Source organism: Halteromyces radiatus (assembly GCF_025201355.1).
Source record: "Halteromyces radiatus strain CBS 162.75 chromosome Unknown BX664scaffold_5, whole genome shotgun sequence".
Classification (NCBI taxonomy): Eukaryota; Fungi; Mucoromycota; class Mucoromycetes; order Mucorales; family Cunninghamellaceae; genus Halteromyces; species Halteromyces radiatus.
Window position 1 is genome coordinate 91086 of NW_026251691.1, and position 15674 is coordinate 106759.

Below are 15674 nucleotides of genomic sequence, written 5' to 3' on the forward strand. Positions count from 1 at the left end.
TGAAATGGGTCACTCACACACAAAAAAAAAAAAAAAAAAAAAAGGAAAAAAAGCTGGAGGTATTTTTTGTTTTTTCTTTCTTGTATCCAACAAAAAAAATAAAATATAATGGCAACTACTACTACAGATTGGACTGTATTAGAAAAATTATTACTTGCTCAAGCTGTCAACAAATATGGTGAAGATAACTGGTTACAAGTGGCAAGAACTCTCAAACAACATCCATTATTACACGACCATGCAAAACCCGAAATATTCAACCAAAAGGTGTGAAATAGTACCAATTATACATAATTATACTAAAACTGACCGTTTGTTTATTAATAGAATTGCTCTCTACAATACTATCTTATGATTGATGATATGGAGTCTGAAAGGTAAACATAAATCCTTCTCTCTTTTGTTAACCATATATTGAACTCATATATATATATATATATATATATATATATCTGTATTATGTAGCCGACGACAGCCCAAGACAGCCGGATCCATTGTTGTTCAAGATATGCCAAAGGTAGTCAAATTAGCTCGTCAGCTCTACTTTCAACGGGTGGAAGAATTGAAGAAAAGTATCAAAGAAGACGAAGACAAGTTCATGGCTCTAGTATCAGAGATTGATGACATCAAATCAGGGGCATGGGATACCAAATTGGCACGTTTGGCTAATGAACAACAAATTCCTTCTTCCATTACAACAAATACTGAACCTACAACAGCGATTAATGGAGATCAACAAGCTACCCCAAAGCAAAAGGTCAATATCAACGAATCTACTACAACAATGGATACTGAAATGGTAGATGCAACTTCTAATATCACTACTACTACTACTACGGTTTCATCAAAAGACGAAACAACTGAGGATTCAAAAATTGGTTATGATAAGTTACAGTCGGAAAATGCATCAGCAGCAGCAGCAGCAGCAACAACAACAACAACAACAACAACAATGTCAACACCTCCAGAAAATGCATTTCCATCGGATACAACCACCACGAACACAACCAACGACGTCGACAACACCCTTGATACCACAATGAAAGACACTAACTCTCAAACATCTGATGAAAGCTACCAATCAGCAGTTGGAATGGAAGGCAAAATGATGGACAACACAACTACTACTACTATTTCACCTCCTGCAACATCAGATCAAGAACAGAAAGATAAAGTGGATCAACTTGAAAATACAACAATCGTGAATAAAGAACCTGAAACTGTGACAATTGATCAGAACACTAGTGAAATTCCTACTACTTCTCAGCAAGAAACAACTGCAGTATCTCCTATTACGAATCAAAAAATATCATCTCCTTCTGTTGACGAATCTCTCACTGCGGCATCATCATCTCTAGAACGTGGTACGAAACGATATCCTTCCAATCAGTCGGCTTTGGATGAATATCAAAATGACTCTTTAACAAAGCGACCTCGACTGGAGAAATCAGATATGGATGGTTTATCACCTACTTCCTTTACAAATACTCAAGAAACGACTGGTGATGTAGAAAAAGGTAATTCAAAAAATGAAAAGAAAATTTATATAATGAAAAAAAAAGAAGTCATTTGGTAACTAACACCGAATTTTTTATTATTCAGTTAATGTTGAAAGTCAAACAAAGGAAGAAAACAAAGAAACTATTCAAGTAGAATCAACCATTCCATTACAACCTACCGAAGTTGTGGCTCCAGTATCGGACACTATTATGCAACAAGAAGGAATATCAGATATACCAGGAATATCATCGGTTGATTCAACAATGATATCATCACCTGCATTAGCTACAGTAGGATCACCATCAACCACAGCAGCTAGTCCGAGCAACATCACATCATCACCAGGAGCTACACCGACAGGTGATAGTACTATTGTCATTCCAACTGGAGAAACCGGGCAACCTGAAAAGGCATTGGCAGTAGCAACAGCCAGTCAAGAACCAGATGGTACGGAAAGTGTGACGGAAAGTGAAGGCAATGCAGCAACACCTACGACAGAAAAGAAACGGGGTGGTGGATTTGTCAAGGATGATCAAAGACAAAAATCATGGCAAAAGAATGTCAATCTTCTCTGGCGTGAAATTGCAAATCATAAGAATGGAGCGATGTTTATGAATCCAATCAAGGAAGCTCAAGCCCCACTTTATTATGATGTTGTCAAGTATCCTATGGATTTGAAGACGATCAAGAATAGAATCCGTGATGGCGTAAGTTTTTTTTTTTTTTTTTTTTTTTGATTTATTTATTTATTTTATCTAATTTAACAGGTGATCCGGACTACGGTGGAATTTGAACGAGATGTGGTATTGATGCTTACCAATTCACTCATGTACAACAAGGAAGGTACTGAAATTTATCAAATGGCTTTGGAAATGTTACAAGATGTGACTGAACAGATCAAGATATTCAAGACAGCTGATGGTAATACTTCTACCCATACAAGAAGTGCATCATTATTGGCTAAGGATACACGAAAAAGTATAGCGGAGTAGAATTTTTTAGTATAGTCAACGCATTATTTGAAATAAACGCTTCTCCCTTTTTTTTTTTTTTTTCTTATCTTATTTTTCATTCCTTTCTTTTACATATGCCAACTTATGTTTATTTTCGTAAACAAAAATTAAAAAAATGTGTGTGCCTTACTAGATCAAAAGTCTAACACGTATTATTTATTTCTTATTATGCTATAGGAAGAATGTCTCACCTTTTTTACAAGCGACCCCACTTGATAGGTGAAAGTTTCAAAGGATATGATTGGAAATAGTGTAAGATGTTATTTCGTTGTGTGTGTAGTCCTTTTTTTAACTGACTATTTTTCCCCTTTCTTTCTTTTACTTTATCTCCTTCCAGTTTCTCTCTCTCTCTCTCTCTCTCTTTAGATCTTATCTCCCGTTTTCTGGTTTTACTTTTTTGGCGTATTTGATTGTGGAATTGATGCTTATTTCTCCGAATACAACATTCTCTTCACTTTTTTTTTTTTGGAATACTGCAACACTTCAGACTGATCAACGAGAATAAGTGGAAGTGAAAAAAAAAAAAGTATCCGACACTATATTACTTTTGTATTGACACACCATTCAAACATACAAACTACAACTCCATATTATCTCAGCATACCCTCCTTTTTTTTGGTATGGCAGACAGTAACTTGCAAGTATCAAGCAATGATGAAGGCTTTATCACCAAGAAGAGTAAAAATGACCCAACAGAAGAAAGGACATCATCATTACAACGCTCATTCAGTTTTCCCAGGGACAACAACACCAAAGTCACTAGTCGCAGGAAGGTATATTGGAAACAAATGGAAGGACTCAACCCACAATCCAATTGGAGAAAGATCAAACGATTCGCTCATCGAAAACCAGCCATCTCTCAGGACAACACTGAACAGACTCAAATGATGACTCAAGACGAACGGGATGGGACGATTGATCGTGCAGGTATAACCTTGATCCGAAGATGTGAATTCAATCAACTTCCGGCCATCCTTCTCGCCATGATGATCCAACGTGATGAAAAAGGTTTACCTAGGATTCCAGTGCTTCTCTCTATTGTCAAGGTCCAAGTAAACAGAATCAAAGATCTCAAAACGAGTGACAAGAAAATATCCCGGAAGTCACGGCAACTTCAATTGGTGGTTTCTTATGGTGGAATCCAATGGTCTATCTATCGTCGTTATTGGGATTTTGTCAAGCTTCATTATTCGTATTGTGGTTATGATCTTGCTCGCGCTCGTCGACCTGTGGGTTTACCTGTATTTCCAAATATGATTCTACATCGCTTTCCACGTCACCATCATGATCATTGGCAGAACAAATCAAAGGATCAATCTACATTTCAAAACGAGCAACAACAACAACAACAATCTTCTACGACACTATACCAAGAAGGGTCAATCAAAACGTCACAATGTCAAAACGAAACCATATCAACAGGAATATTGAATACTGACGATCAGTTTACCCATGACAATAGGCTTGCTGGAGACCATCTGGATGATCATAGTATTGTCGAAGCTTCAGTATCACACAATCTCCATAACGAAGAAGATCCACATTTGTTGACAAGTTTAGCATCATCATCATCATCATCGTCATCATCATCAGTAGCAATTTCTGTCACTGAGCATCATCACGACAGTCAACATTATTATCATAGCGATATTGAAAGTCTCCAATCAATAAAGGATGAAGAAAGGGAATACGATAAACTCTTGGAACAGTATATGATGCAACTCATCTCAGCCACTCTACATACTGGCAATAGCAACAGATTATGTAAATTTTTGGAAATATCAACACTTGGCATCTATCTCAACGCAACTCAACCCTATGGTTATCACGGAAAGGAAGGATACATGGTGATCGTTGGACGTACGGATAGAGAACCACGGCATTCAAGATGGAAGTTAGGATCTTCATGTTTTGGCACCGTTGCAAATCAAAATTCTTCAAACATTACAACATCTCATCTCAAAAATACTCCAAAGTGGTTTATTATCCGGGAAAACTACATGGTCTGTGTCAATCACCCTCGTGATGTAAGTGGATAGATGTATCAAAAAAAAAAAAAAAAAAAAAAAACTTGAAATACGAATGATTCATGATAACTAATTTTACTAAATATTTGATTGCTTTTTTATTTTTTTTGTCTTTTAAATAGATGGATTATTATGATGTCTTTTTATTTGAACCTGGATTCCAAATACAACGTGGTTATGTTCATCATTCCATCAACAAAATCAATCAATTGAAACTAGCAATTACCTCAGCAGCTAACTTATCCCTTGGTCATACAACATTGTGTATTCGAAACAATGCGGGTGAAATCTATCTTCGAGCAAAAAATGTGAGACAAGCCATACAGTTTGAACAGTCTTTGATGCGTGCATGTTCTCGATCCACTTGGTGCCTTCCACCTCAACGATTCAATAGTTTTGCTCCAATTCGTTCTCAATGTCCTACTACCTGGTTCGTTGATGGCAATGACTACTTTTGGCAGATCTCTATTGCTCTGGAAAATGCAAAACATTACATTTATATTCATGATTGGTGGTTGGTAAATATGTTATGTTGATATTAAAAAAAAAAGAATGATTATTAACAATACCTTTTCTTTCTCTCTTTCTCTCTCTCTCTCTATATATATGCCCATAGTCTCCTGAACTGGTAAGACGTATAAAACATAGGATTTGTTCTCTTTTTTCCTTTTTTTTTTTTATATATTCTTACTCATATATCTCTCCTTTTATTTGTAGTACCTTCGTCGACCTCCTTGTATAAATGAAGAATGGAGATTGGACAATGTATTGAAACGAAAAGCCGATCAAGGTGTCAAGATTTATATTATTGTGTATAAAGAAGTAAGTAGCAGGAAAAAAAAACAACCGATAGATGCCAATACATTGATTCTTCCTTTTTTTTTTTTTTTTTTTTTTGTATATCACAATGATAATAGATTGCAATGGCTTTACCTTTATTCTCTCACTATACCAAAAAGTATCTATTATCACTTTCAAGTAATATTTATGTCCAAAGACATCCTTCCAGAGCTCTTGATATATTCAGCAAACAAGATACACTTTTTTACGCACATCATGAAAAGATATGTTTGGTGGATGGAGTTGTGGCCTTTATTGGTGGACTTGATCTCTGCTTTGGAAGATATGATACTGATCAACATTTGGTGACGGATGACCCATCGAATCCCATCGACCAAACTTGGATAGGCAAGGATTATTCCAACCCAAGGATAGAAGATTTTCACAATTTGGACAAACCTTTTGAAGATAATATAGATCGAAAACGCCTTCCTCGAATGCCATGGCATGATATCTCTATACGTATTTGTGGTCAAGCCGCGAGGGATGTGGAACATCACTTTGTGCAAAGATGGAACTTTTTACGACGACGAAAATCAACTGCACCCAAGCGTGAAACACCTATGCTTCTTCCTTCTGCGGATTCTGTTCCGAATGATCCTGCTGGGATGGATGATGCTAGGATTGGATCTCAACATACATCAAAACAAACACAAGTACAAATCCTTCGTAGTGTATCCACTTGGAGTACTGGTATAGAAACAACAGAACATAGTATTATGGATGCCTATGTGGAATTGATTGGTGCATCCAAACATTTTATCTATATTGGTAAGCATTTAAAAAAAAAAAAAAAAAAAAGAGTAGACGCAATGAATTGATATTCTGACCATGGATTGTACAATGTGATTCTAGAAAATCAATTCTTTGTAACATCAACACGATGTGGTACGACGGTGATCGAAAACAAAATCGGGGATGCATTATATCAGCGGATTCTTCGAGCTCACAAAAACAAAGAAAGTTGGTGTGTGGTGATTATGATGCCTTTGGTACCTGAATTTCCTGGTACATTTGACCTTGCTGATGGAACAACGATTCGATTGATTATGAATTTACAATATTTTTCCATTGGTCGGGGCCCTGATTCTTTATTGGGAAGGTTGCGCGCTGCAGGGGTTCTTCATACATCAAATTATATCAAGTTTTATGGACTACGAAATTGGGGTGAATTGAACGGGTCTTATGTGACGGAACAAGTCTATATACATGCAAAGGTGAATGAAACAACTCCACAATGAGTTCCATTTATAGAATGTTTTAATTAACCTTATTTTTTTTTTTTTTTTTTTGTTAGACGATGATAGTAGATGATAAAACAGTAGTGATTGGATCAGCAAATATTAATGAACGTTCAATGCTTGGTATTCGAGATTCTGAAATCTGTGCCTGTATTCAAGATACTGAAATGATAGAATCAAGTTTTGGAGGACAAAAAGTCAAAGTGGGACGATTTGCTCATTCATTACGATTACGATTGATGGCGGAACATATGGGTCTTCCGATAGAAAATTGGGATGTGGATATGCTTTTAGCTAACCCAAACAAGGAAACAACAAAGAAACGCAAAACCTCACAAATATCGCTAGGGTCGAACACATTACCAAATTTAGATGCAGTATCATGTCATTTACAAACCACAGATCATTTGGAAGAACAACAACAACAAAATTCAATAGGTCAGACGACTGATCAGCAGCTGAAACATACAATAACAAAAAAGGATTTAACAAAGACAAAAAATCAAACGGATGATCCATTTACAACAACAACAACAAAACAAAGAGATGCAATGACTATGAATGAAGAATCATTAAAACTATACCAAGAATGGTCCTCTTGGGATACGGATACAGATAATAATGGAGATGGATTCAACCTCGTGCCTTTGGCTTTACCACTTTTGGTGTTATCTTCTGATCATACAAATGATCGGAAAACAGGGTCGGGTGGATCCCCGTTGCTCACTTTCAATAGTGATTACTATGGCAAGAATGCGATCCGATGGACCGAATGGAATGATGATGCATATTTATTTACAAGACTTCGTGATCCTTTATTGAGTCAACACCTGTGGCACACACGCGCTCGATGCAATACAGATTTATTTCGACGATGTTTTATGGTGATGCCTGACAACAATGTACGATCTTGGGAAACATACGATGCCTTCAATAAGCTTTCAAGACGATTATTGGCAAGAGAGGAAGACTTTGATATGTCAAAAGCAAGAACAACCGTCCAATCTTTAGAGGATAGCTTTGTCCTTCCTTTTATTCCATTCTTGTTGACGAAAATCAAAGGTCATCTGGTGGTATGGCCTACTCGATTTTTGGAAGATGAAGGAGATGATTTTTTATTTGCTATGGACAAGTTGGCACCTTTGGAAATCTTTGATTGAAAGTTTTTTTTTTTCTTTTTATTATATTGTTATTTTATTTTATTTTTTTCTTGTTATACATACACAGACATACATACATACTTATTTACATATGATGCAAAAACAAACTTTACTTTTGATGATATAATAAAACTTCTTTTTTTTTTAAAAAAAAAAAAAAAATACGCTTGATTGAATTTGAAATGGATATTTTTATTGATAGAAGAGTAAAAACACAAAAAGGATATTAATAATATGCGGGATGATGAAACAGGGAATGTCATCAATGGTAACAAATGAAGAAGACGCACGGTAGGGACAGTGATAAAAAAAAAAATACAGATAAAAACATTCATTCTGGCGTTTTTCATACAGAAACACATTGAATATAAAGGGTAGAAAAATCATAACATGGCATATCGAGACTGGATAAAATATAAACAAAACAAAGGGATCGTCAATGTATATATAAATAAAACGTATGTAAGGGAGATAAAAGAAGAATATAAAAAAAAAAAATAAACTTGGCGCCATAAACATCCAAACACATCATAAAAATAGTAATAATAATAAAAATAATAATAAAAATAATAAAAATAATAATAATAAAAAGAGGGATAAAAAAAAAAAGAGAATTAAAAGAACGGCATCATGTTCATGGGAGATTGAGAGGCAAAAGTGAGAGGTTGATGCTTGGAAGTATAATCACAGGTAGGCGATAAAGGTGAGGTAGGCGAAACTAACAAGGACGAATGAGGATATTGTTGATGTTGTTGAGATAATGTCACAGGCGTAGTAGGTGGATCCATTGTATTGACTTGCATCATATCATACCCCTCCATACGTATGTCATGTTGCTGGTCTTGTTGATGATGTTGGCGTTGTTGCTGAGCATAATAATCCAAATTAGAACTATTAGAAGTAGTCGAAGATGACGAATGAGAAGGCGAAGTCAAACCAATAACAGATGATTCATCTTTAAATAACTCTTCTGGTGAAGGATGAGTATACTGTTGTTGTTGTTGTTGTTGTTGTTGTTGTTGTTGTTGTTGTTGTTGTTGTTGTTGTTGTTGTTGTTGTTGTTGTTGTTGTTGTTGTTGTTGAGGATACCCATGATGATCCATATAAAAAGGTAAACCACAAGAAGAAGAAGAAGAAGAAGAATTGCTTGTTCCAGAAGTAGAGGTGGAGGAAGTAGAGGTTGTCAACACCGTATTTGCTGATGATGGAGCAGAGTGAGCTGATGATGATGACGTGGACAAAGTTGGTAAAGGATAAAATATCTCATCCGATAAAGCACTTGTAGGAGATGCAAGGATCGTACCATTGTTGTTGTTGTTGTTGTTGATGACTGATCCTTCGCTTATAGACAATGATGGTTGAACACAACAAGGAATCATATCAGATTGACATTGAGGTAGTGATGGTGATGATGAAGGAGATTGATACATGCCAGTAGATACAATCGAAGGCTTGTTTGTAAAAGACAAATCCGAAGGTTGAGAGGAAGGATAAGGACTTGTTTGATGCTGCATAGTGGCATAAGAAGAAGAAAACATATCCGCATGGCCATTGCGTCGGGTGATACAAAAAGGACAATGTCGAACAAAACGAGCAATCAACTCTTTTGGAATCCATGAGAATCGGCGTCGCACCTATATATGATATTTTTGATTAGAATATGTATAATAAAATAAAAAAAAACTATTTATAGATTACCAAAGTAGAAGTTTTGTCACGACCACCATGATGCGATTGACGATGAGCCCAGATAAGAATTTGATATATTTGTTCCCTCATAGCAACTGGTTTGTTGTCATGACATACTACCAATCGACCACTATGTGAGACCAACTGGAACATTTTCTTGACCCAAAAACGAAATTGTGCGGTAGAAACAGAAGTATTTTTCGGTTCTTGTAATACTTGAAGAATCAATTCATAACGCTGTCGATCAATCAAAGCTTTATCCCGTTTCTTGAATGAAAGATTATCCAAATAAGATTGTACAATTTCATCAAATCCTTGTTTGCTTGGATATTGATTGTTTTCTTGAAAACGATAAAGTCGTCGCGAGATATCTTCCATTCAAAAAAAAAAAAAAGTATTATGTAAAATACAAAGGGTTTCTTTTATAAAGGTACACAAAAAAAAAATACAAATAAATAAGCACAAGAGTGGAAAAAAGAAAAAGTAAAAAAAAAAAAAAAAAAGAAAAAAAAAGTGAAAAGAAAGAGAAAGAGAAAAGAAATAAAGATGAAATCGAGTTAAAAAAAAGGCAAAATGATGGCGGACTATGAAATCGAGAGAAAGGGGAAACAAAGAGTAGTACGAAAATTCATGCAGGATTATCGGTCTCAATGAATTTGAAGATCATTATAGTTATCAGTATTAATTAAGCATACAATGAATCATGTTTATAGATTGAAAAGAAGGAGTTATTTCCATCATCATCATCATTATTATTATTATTGATAAGTCTTTCTCTAGAGTCATCCTCTTTTTTTTTTTCTCTTTGGAGAAAACCGATAAATTGATTTTTAAGCCGAAATATAATTTTTTTTTTTTTTACATGTCTTCAAGGGGAAATGTTTTTTTGTTTATGCTTGGTCTGAACGCAATCATGTGAGAAAAGTAAGAGGTTGTTTTTATTTGTTGCTCCTTGAGAAAAAAAAAAGTTGTTACTTTATCTTTCCATGCTTTTACCTTGCTCCACCAATAAGAAAGATGACAAGTTTCAACTGACAAAGAGGTTGAATCACGACACCCTTTTTTCCCTTTTCAAGTAAAGCATGAATATGTATCATCAACAAATCATCATCATCATGATCACAGTCACATACATTATATTAGACCCTTTTCATTCTCGGTCCGTTTCCCCACCTATATCATCATTATCATTTGATCTGCACCCTTGTTTTTCTGTCCTCACCACATATGCATCACTTGTCCAATGACAATCGTTCCTCAAAATGCGCCGATGTCATTATTGATGGGTCAAATAATTCTTTCGAAAATTGGTCTTGATCGCAATCCTTTTCAGAAGCATCAAAATATCTTTTTTTTTTTTTATTCATGATAATAAATAATATATAGTAAGGTCAAAAAAGAAAAGAAAAAAAAACTAGAACTAACTAAAGAGGAGAACTAAAAAGAGGAATCTAAAGTAGTAGTAGTAGTAGTTGGTTGTCGCTTGGAGGAGAAGGATGTAAATATGGTTTGGGCGCGTTGTTTGAATCCTAATCATATAATATATAAAATTCAATCATCAACATATTCATGCATTATTTTTTTTTTTCTTCCTTACCATCCTTTTTCATAGTTGATTTTGTTGAATCTGGTTGTTGATGTCGATGCGATACAGATTCACTTGATTTTGATGTACGTAAATCAGAGGGACCTTGTTCCGGAGTCACTAGAAGCTCTGATTCTGACCGATTTTGTTTTGTTCCTGTTCAATAATGATAATAAAAAAAAGGTCATTAAGGCATGATATCCCCTTTTTTTTTTTTTTTTCCTCCTTGATGGTACTTTTTTTTTTTTTATTACCAGATATGCCTTTTGCCTTCCGTCTTGCTTGTCTAGCTTTTTGTCGATTTTCTACAGAATCCTGCGTACTTCGTCTCCGTCCTATTCCCACAATGCCTTCAGATAGATCCTTGATGACACTTGACCGAGAAGGAGCAGGTGATATATCCCGATGAGAATGCCCATTATTGTCGCTAGGATTACTTTTGGAACTACGAGAACTACGATCCGAAGAACTTGATGGTGACTTGCTATGTCTGGATGAATGAACGGTACGGATATCAGGATCTTGAGCTAGTTTGTATCCACGCTCCACTATGTTGGTCAAGATTCCTTCTCGAGCACGGGTCAACGGTTGAGCAAATTTGGGTGATTTCAATGCAGAATACTCGGCATTGATCACTATAAATAAAAGATATCAACATTTCCCGAAAGAATAATATAAAGATACTTACGTTTTGCCAGCAAAAATGATTGTAATTCCGAGTCGTCATAAAAAATACCACCATCAGGTAAAGGTGGTCCAAAATTGGGGACACTATCAACACTAGCAATTTCAACCCTAATTAAAAAGAAAAAGAAAAAGAAAAAGAAAATCAATAATTGTTTTTGTCGCTGTCTTTTTTTTTTTTTTTTCTTACCTCCAAATACTACGACCATCCCATTCATCTTTGTGAACTACAATAAATACATGTAAGAATTGAGATTTGATTGCAGCAGGATTGAATGGTTGCTTTCCCTCCACAAATACAAGACAAACAATATCTATGATAAAGAAAAACAAAAACATTCATGCATGTAAGATTCCCCAGTTCAAATATTTTCAACTGGTCTATGTTCATCATTCCCTTTCTATTATTATTATTATTATTATTATTATTATTTTGTTACCATTTCCAATATGTCTTTTTCGTTGGATTTGTTGCTTGTCACCTTGGTTTGAAGGAAGTAGAGTAGAGACATGATATGCAATAGAATGTTCTTCTTGCCATGTATTGACATATGTATATCCACCAGAGTCACCAGCTAGAGATTGAAAAAAAAAAAGATGAGTTTTATCATATCTATTATTTCTTTTTTTTTTTTATTTTTTTTTTTTTTTTTTTTTTTGTATTTTTGATTACTTTTCCTATCCAATCCACCAGTCCAACCTTTATATCCTACTAAAGGTACACGCTGGCCAATAATAGATAAAAAGTGATCTAATGCAGTAGAATCATGTTCATTGGAGAACCATTCTTCTTCTTTTGTTTGACCTTCTTTCACGAAAAGCACACCAAATTTGTATCGAGTATGAAGCTATAGATTATATATAAAAAAATTAAGAAAGAATAAGAATATATACTATCAACTAGAGTTTCCTTTCTTCCTTTTTTTTTTTTCTGACTTGCCCCATTTTCATCTAATTTCAAAATATCGCTTTCTAGACCACTGGATTCCATGACATCTTGAGTGATTTTCTTCAATCGATTGAAAGGAACATCCAATAATGGCATTGCTGATGAAGATTCAATCACTGCCTTCCAAGTTGTATCCAAAACACTGGTATCCAATGGATGTTGTTGTATTTGCTGTTGTTGTTCTTGTTGATCCTGTTGAGCTTTTTCTTCTAAAGTTGTTGAATGATGATGATGATGTTGAAATGTGGGTGCACTGAGTAAAAAGGAATCTTGGATAGTATCACGTCGATCAGGACCTTGTTTGATTCTAGTGATGACTCGATATAATTGAAGAGTAGGATCATATGTGGCAGTAATCAAGATAGGTTCGTCGTCATCATCATAACCGCAGAAGGTTGTATAAGACTGTTGAACAAAATATTTGCGAAACCAGTTTGCTTGATGATCCATATGTTCCACCACCAAATTTGTATCATTTTCTGTTGAGTTTTCTGATATAGTAAGAGGGATATCAAATTTATTTTTGCCTTCAACCTTATATCCTTTGCATGGAATAATGATTGCCTTTTCATGGTTTTTGTAATATTGACAGACATCATCATGAATAACTTGTTTCATCAAAGAAGTCTATAATAAGGAGGGAGAGAGAGACAGAAGATTAGAATCATGATTTTTTATTTTTTTTTGTAACGTAAACCTACAATTTCACGAACAGGAGCTTGATCTTGGATTTTGACATCTAATGCCATAAAGACATCTTGAGGTTGTTTTTGATATCCAACCATATCAGACATTCGTCGTAAATCTTGCATAATATTTTTCAAATCATCAACAGGATATGGAGGAGTTGGATGTTGTAATGAGGTCGCCAAAGTTCGATCACAATCTGCCAAAAGCTTGGTACGTAAAGAAGTAAGAGTCGCAGTAACTAAAAACATATGAAATGGTTGAGCTTGATCCAGGAATTTTGGTGTCACATCTAAACTTGGTCCCACATCTTCATTCTTCGCCTAAGCCAATAAAAAAAAAAAATAGATATAAATAGATATAAAAAAAAAATTAATAAAAAAAAAACAAACTAAGTATCATCCCAATACTACTATTGTTGGTACTAACTATTACTAACCGATATCATTAACCACTAATAACCATTAATAACCGCTAATAATCATCGTACATCCTTCCCCCCCTTCCTTTTTTTTTCCCTCTCTATCTCTCCTTTCCATTCTCTCCTTTTTTTTTTATTTTACCTCTCTTGATAATTGATCATCTTGTGTGTCACCTTTTTTCTTCTGCGTGTTGTTCCTATCAGATGATAAAGCGGTTGTAGTTGAATCAAACAAGGTTGTAACCTCCTTTCCAAACAATAATCTACCGACTGGTGAAGTAACGGAAGGTGAAGAAGGGGTTGAATTTGTTGTAATAGTAGTAGTAGTAGTAGTAGTAGTTGGAGGTAATGTTGACGGTGGTATTCTTGATGAAGTTATAGTTTGTCCTGTATTTGGAGTTGTTGATGAAGAAGATGATGATAATGATGCTGATGAAGATGAAGATGATAAATGCAATTTTGATAAATGATGATGTAAAGTGGAACCATTTGTTGAAGATGTCGTTGGTATTTCTTTATTATTGGGAAGAGGAGGTGGTGCATAATGAGATTCCTCCTTCAATACTGAGTAGCTAATTGATTCTTGAGGGTGAATTTGATCCATCGTACCCACTGCTTGATCCATAGAGGCTCGTCGTCGTGAAAACATTCCGGATAATCCCAAAGCACTTGGTGTACGTTTCCGTAATCGATAACCAAATGAAGAAGACGATGATACCATAGAAGAAGAAGGTGAAGAAGTTTGATAATATGCTGAAGAAGACGAAGTCAAATTATTAATATTGTTATTATTATTATTATTATTATTATTATTTTGTGACATGAGAGTAAGTCGTCGTGAAGTGGAAGCTGACTTTGCCACTAAACCTTTGACTGAAGCTTTGACAACATGAGGTAATTTCGAGATCTTGCTAGCTGTACTAAAGATAGAGCTTGTAGTGGATATGTTGGATCGAATGGATTCACTAGATGACTTTCTTCCAATAGAATTTTGTTGCGTCTTTTGCCAAGGTTGTTTTTTGAAAAAGGATTTCGAGTTTGTTTTAACAGTTGATAACTCATCCATTTGCTGTTGTTGGTCTTGGAGTTGCTGTTGATATAGTTCATAGTTTTGTTGCGTTTCGATAGAAAACCTTTCAGGAGTAGATTCAAGTGACGAAATTCGAGGTGGAGTATCAGTAACGTGAGGATGTTTTCCAGGTTCGTCAGTTTGATCGCGCGGTTGTGTTGATAACATATTATGGTAATCTGAAAAGGAATGAAATATAAGAATGGAAATACACAAAAATGAGAATATAAAACAAAACAAGGGAAAAAAAACAAAGAAGGAATATAAATATGTATATAAAAAATAATAAAAAAAAAAGAATATTGGGTATGGTTAAAAAGGTGATCAATAAAAAAAAAAAAAAAAAAAAAAAAAAAAAAAAAAAAGAGAGAAGGAAAAGAAGGAAAAAGGAAAATGTCCCCAAGGAGTGCTCATCGTGTAGTTCAACCCCGCTTGTTCCAAATTAGGTATGCTTGTACAGTGAAGGTACTAAAAAGAAACTCCCTTTTATTATTTTTTTTTTTTTTGTATGTCGTAGAGTATTATATTGTATATATATGTAACAACAATAACAATTGATTATTTAACTATATAAATCATCATTAACCATTTTATCTATACCTTTTTTTTTTGTTTGTTTGATCATATTCTCTCCATTATTATTTATTAATAGTTATATTTTGTTTTTATGCCTTCACGTGTTTTATATATAATATTTAAATAATAGAACACTTTGTTTGACTAATAACTGGGTTTGGAAATCATGAATCCCAATTTGCTCGTCTTCTCGTACCTGAAAAAAAAAAAAAAAAAAAAAAAAAAAAAAAACA

General features: G+C 34.5%; 4 protein-coding genes across 4 annotated transcripts; 2 read left to right on the top strand and 2 right to left on the bottom strand.

Moving 5' to 3' along the window:
* Nucleotides 1-108: 108 nt before the first annotated feature.
* Nucleotides 109-2492, top strand: BX664DRAFT_265501 (uncharacterized protein; the record flags this gene model as incomplete). The annotated part of the gene is made up of 5 exons (XM_051540859.1): nucleotides 109-267; nucleotides 328-377; nucleotides 466-757; nucleotides 2028-2156; nucleotides 2268-2492. The coding sequence occupies 5 exons, from the start codon at nucleotides 109-111 to the stop codon at nucleotides 2490-2492; spliced, it is 855 nt and encodes a 284-aa protein (XP_051398673.1).
* A 499-nt stretch (nucleotides 2493-2991) lies between these two features.
* BX664DRAFT_148750 (uncharacterized protein) lies at nucleotides 2992-7901 on the top strand. Its single transcript, XM_051539886.1, has 7 exons — nucleotides 2992-4540; nucleotides 4663-5058; nucleotides 5157-5168; nucleotides 5258-5362; nucleotides 5458-6151; nucleotides 6236-6597; nucleotides 6678-7901. The coding sequence occupies exons 1-7, from the start codon at nucleotides 3134-3136 to the stop codon at nucleotides 7779-7781; spliced, it is 4080 nt and encodes a 1359-aa protein (XP_051398674.1). The 5' UTR covers nucleotides 2992-3133; the 3' UTR covers nucleotides 7782-7901.
* A 1418-nt stretch (nucleotides 7902-9319) lies between these two features.
* BX664DRAFT_237922 (uncharacterized protein) lies at nucleotides 9320-12587 on the bottom strand (the record flags this gene model as incomplete). Its single annotated transcript, XM_051540192.1, has 7 exons — nucleotides 9320-9415; nucleotides 9480-9811; nucleotides 11379-11690; nucleotides 11744-11850; nucleotides 11930-12053; nucleotides 12180-12314; nucleotides 12413-12587. Coding segments are annotated over 7 exons (1281 nt in total), but the record flags the coding sequence as incomplete, so codon positions are not given.
* Nucleotides 12588-13723: 1136 nt separating this feature from the next.
* BX664DRAFT_334706 (uncharacterized protein) lies at nucleotides 13724-15201 on the bottom strand (the record flags this gene model as incomplete). The annotated part of the gene is made up of 1 exon (XM_051545753.1): nucleotides 13724-15201. A coding segment is annotated over exon 1 (1099 nt), but the record flags the coding sequence as incomplete, so codon positions are not given.
* Nucleotides 15202-15674: the final 473 nt, after the last annotated feature.

What these genes read in the sequence shown, in the direction of transcription:
- BX664DRAFT_148750 (XM_051539886.1), top strand. Translation starts at nt 3,134, where the DNA reads ATGGCAGACAGTAACTTGCAAGTATCAAGCAATGATGAAGGCTTTATC. An exon ending in ATATTATTGTGTATAAAGAA is followed by an intron (nt 5,363 to 5,457) that starts GTAAGTAGCAGG and finishes CAATGATAATAG; the next exon opens with ATTGCAATGGCTTTACCTTT. An exon ending in AAGTCTATATACATGCAAAG is followed by an intron (nt 6,598 to 6,677) that starts GTGAATGAAACA and finishes TTTTTTTGTTAG; the next exon opens with ACGATGATAGTAGATGATAA.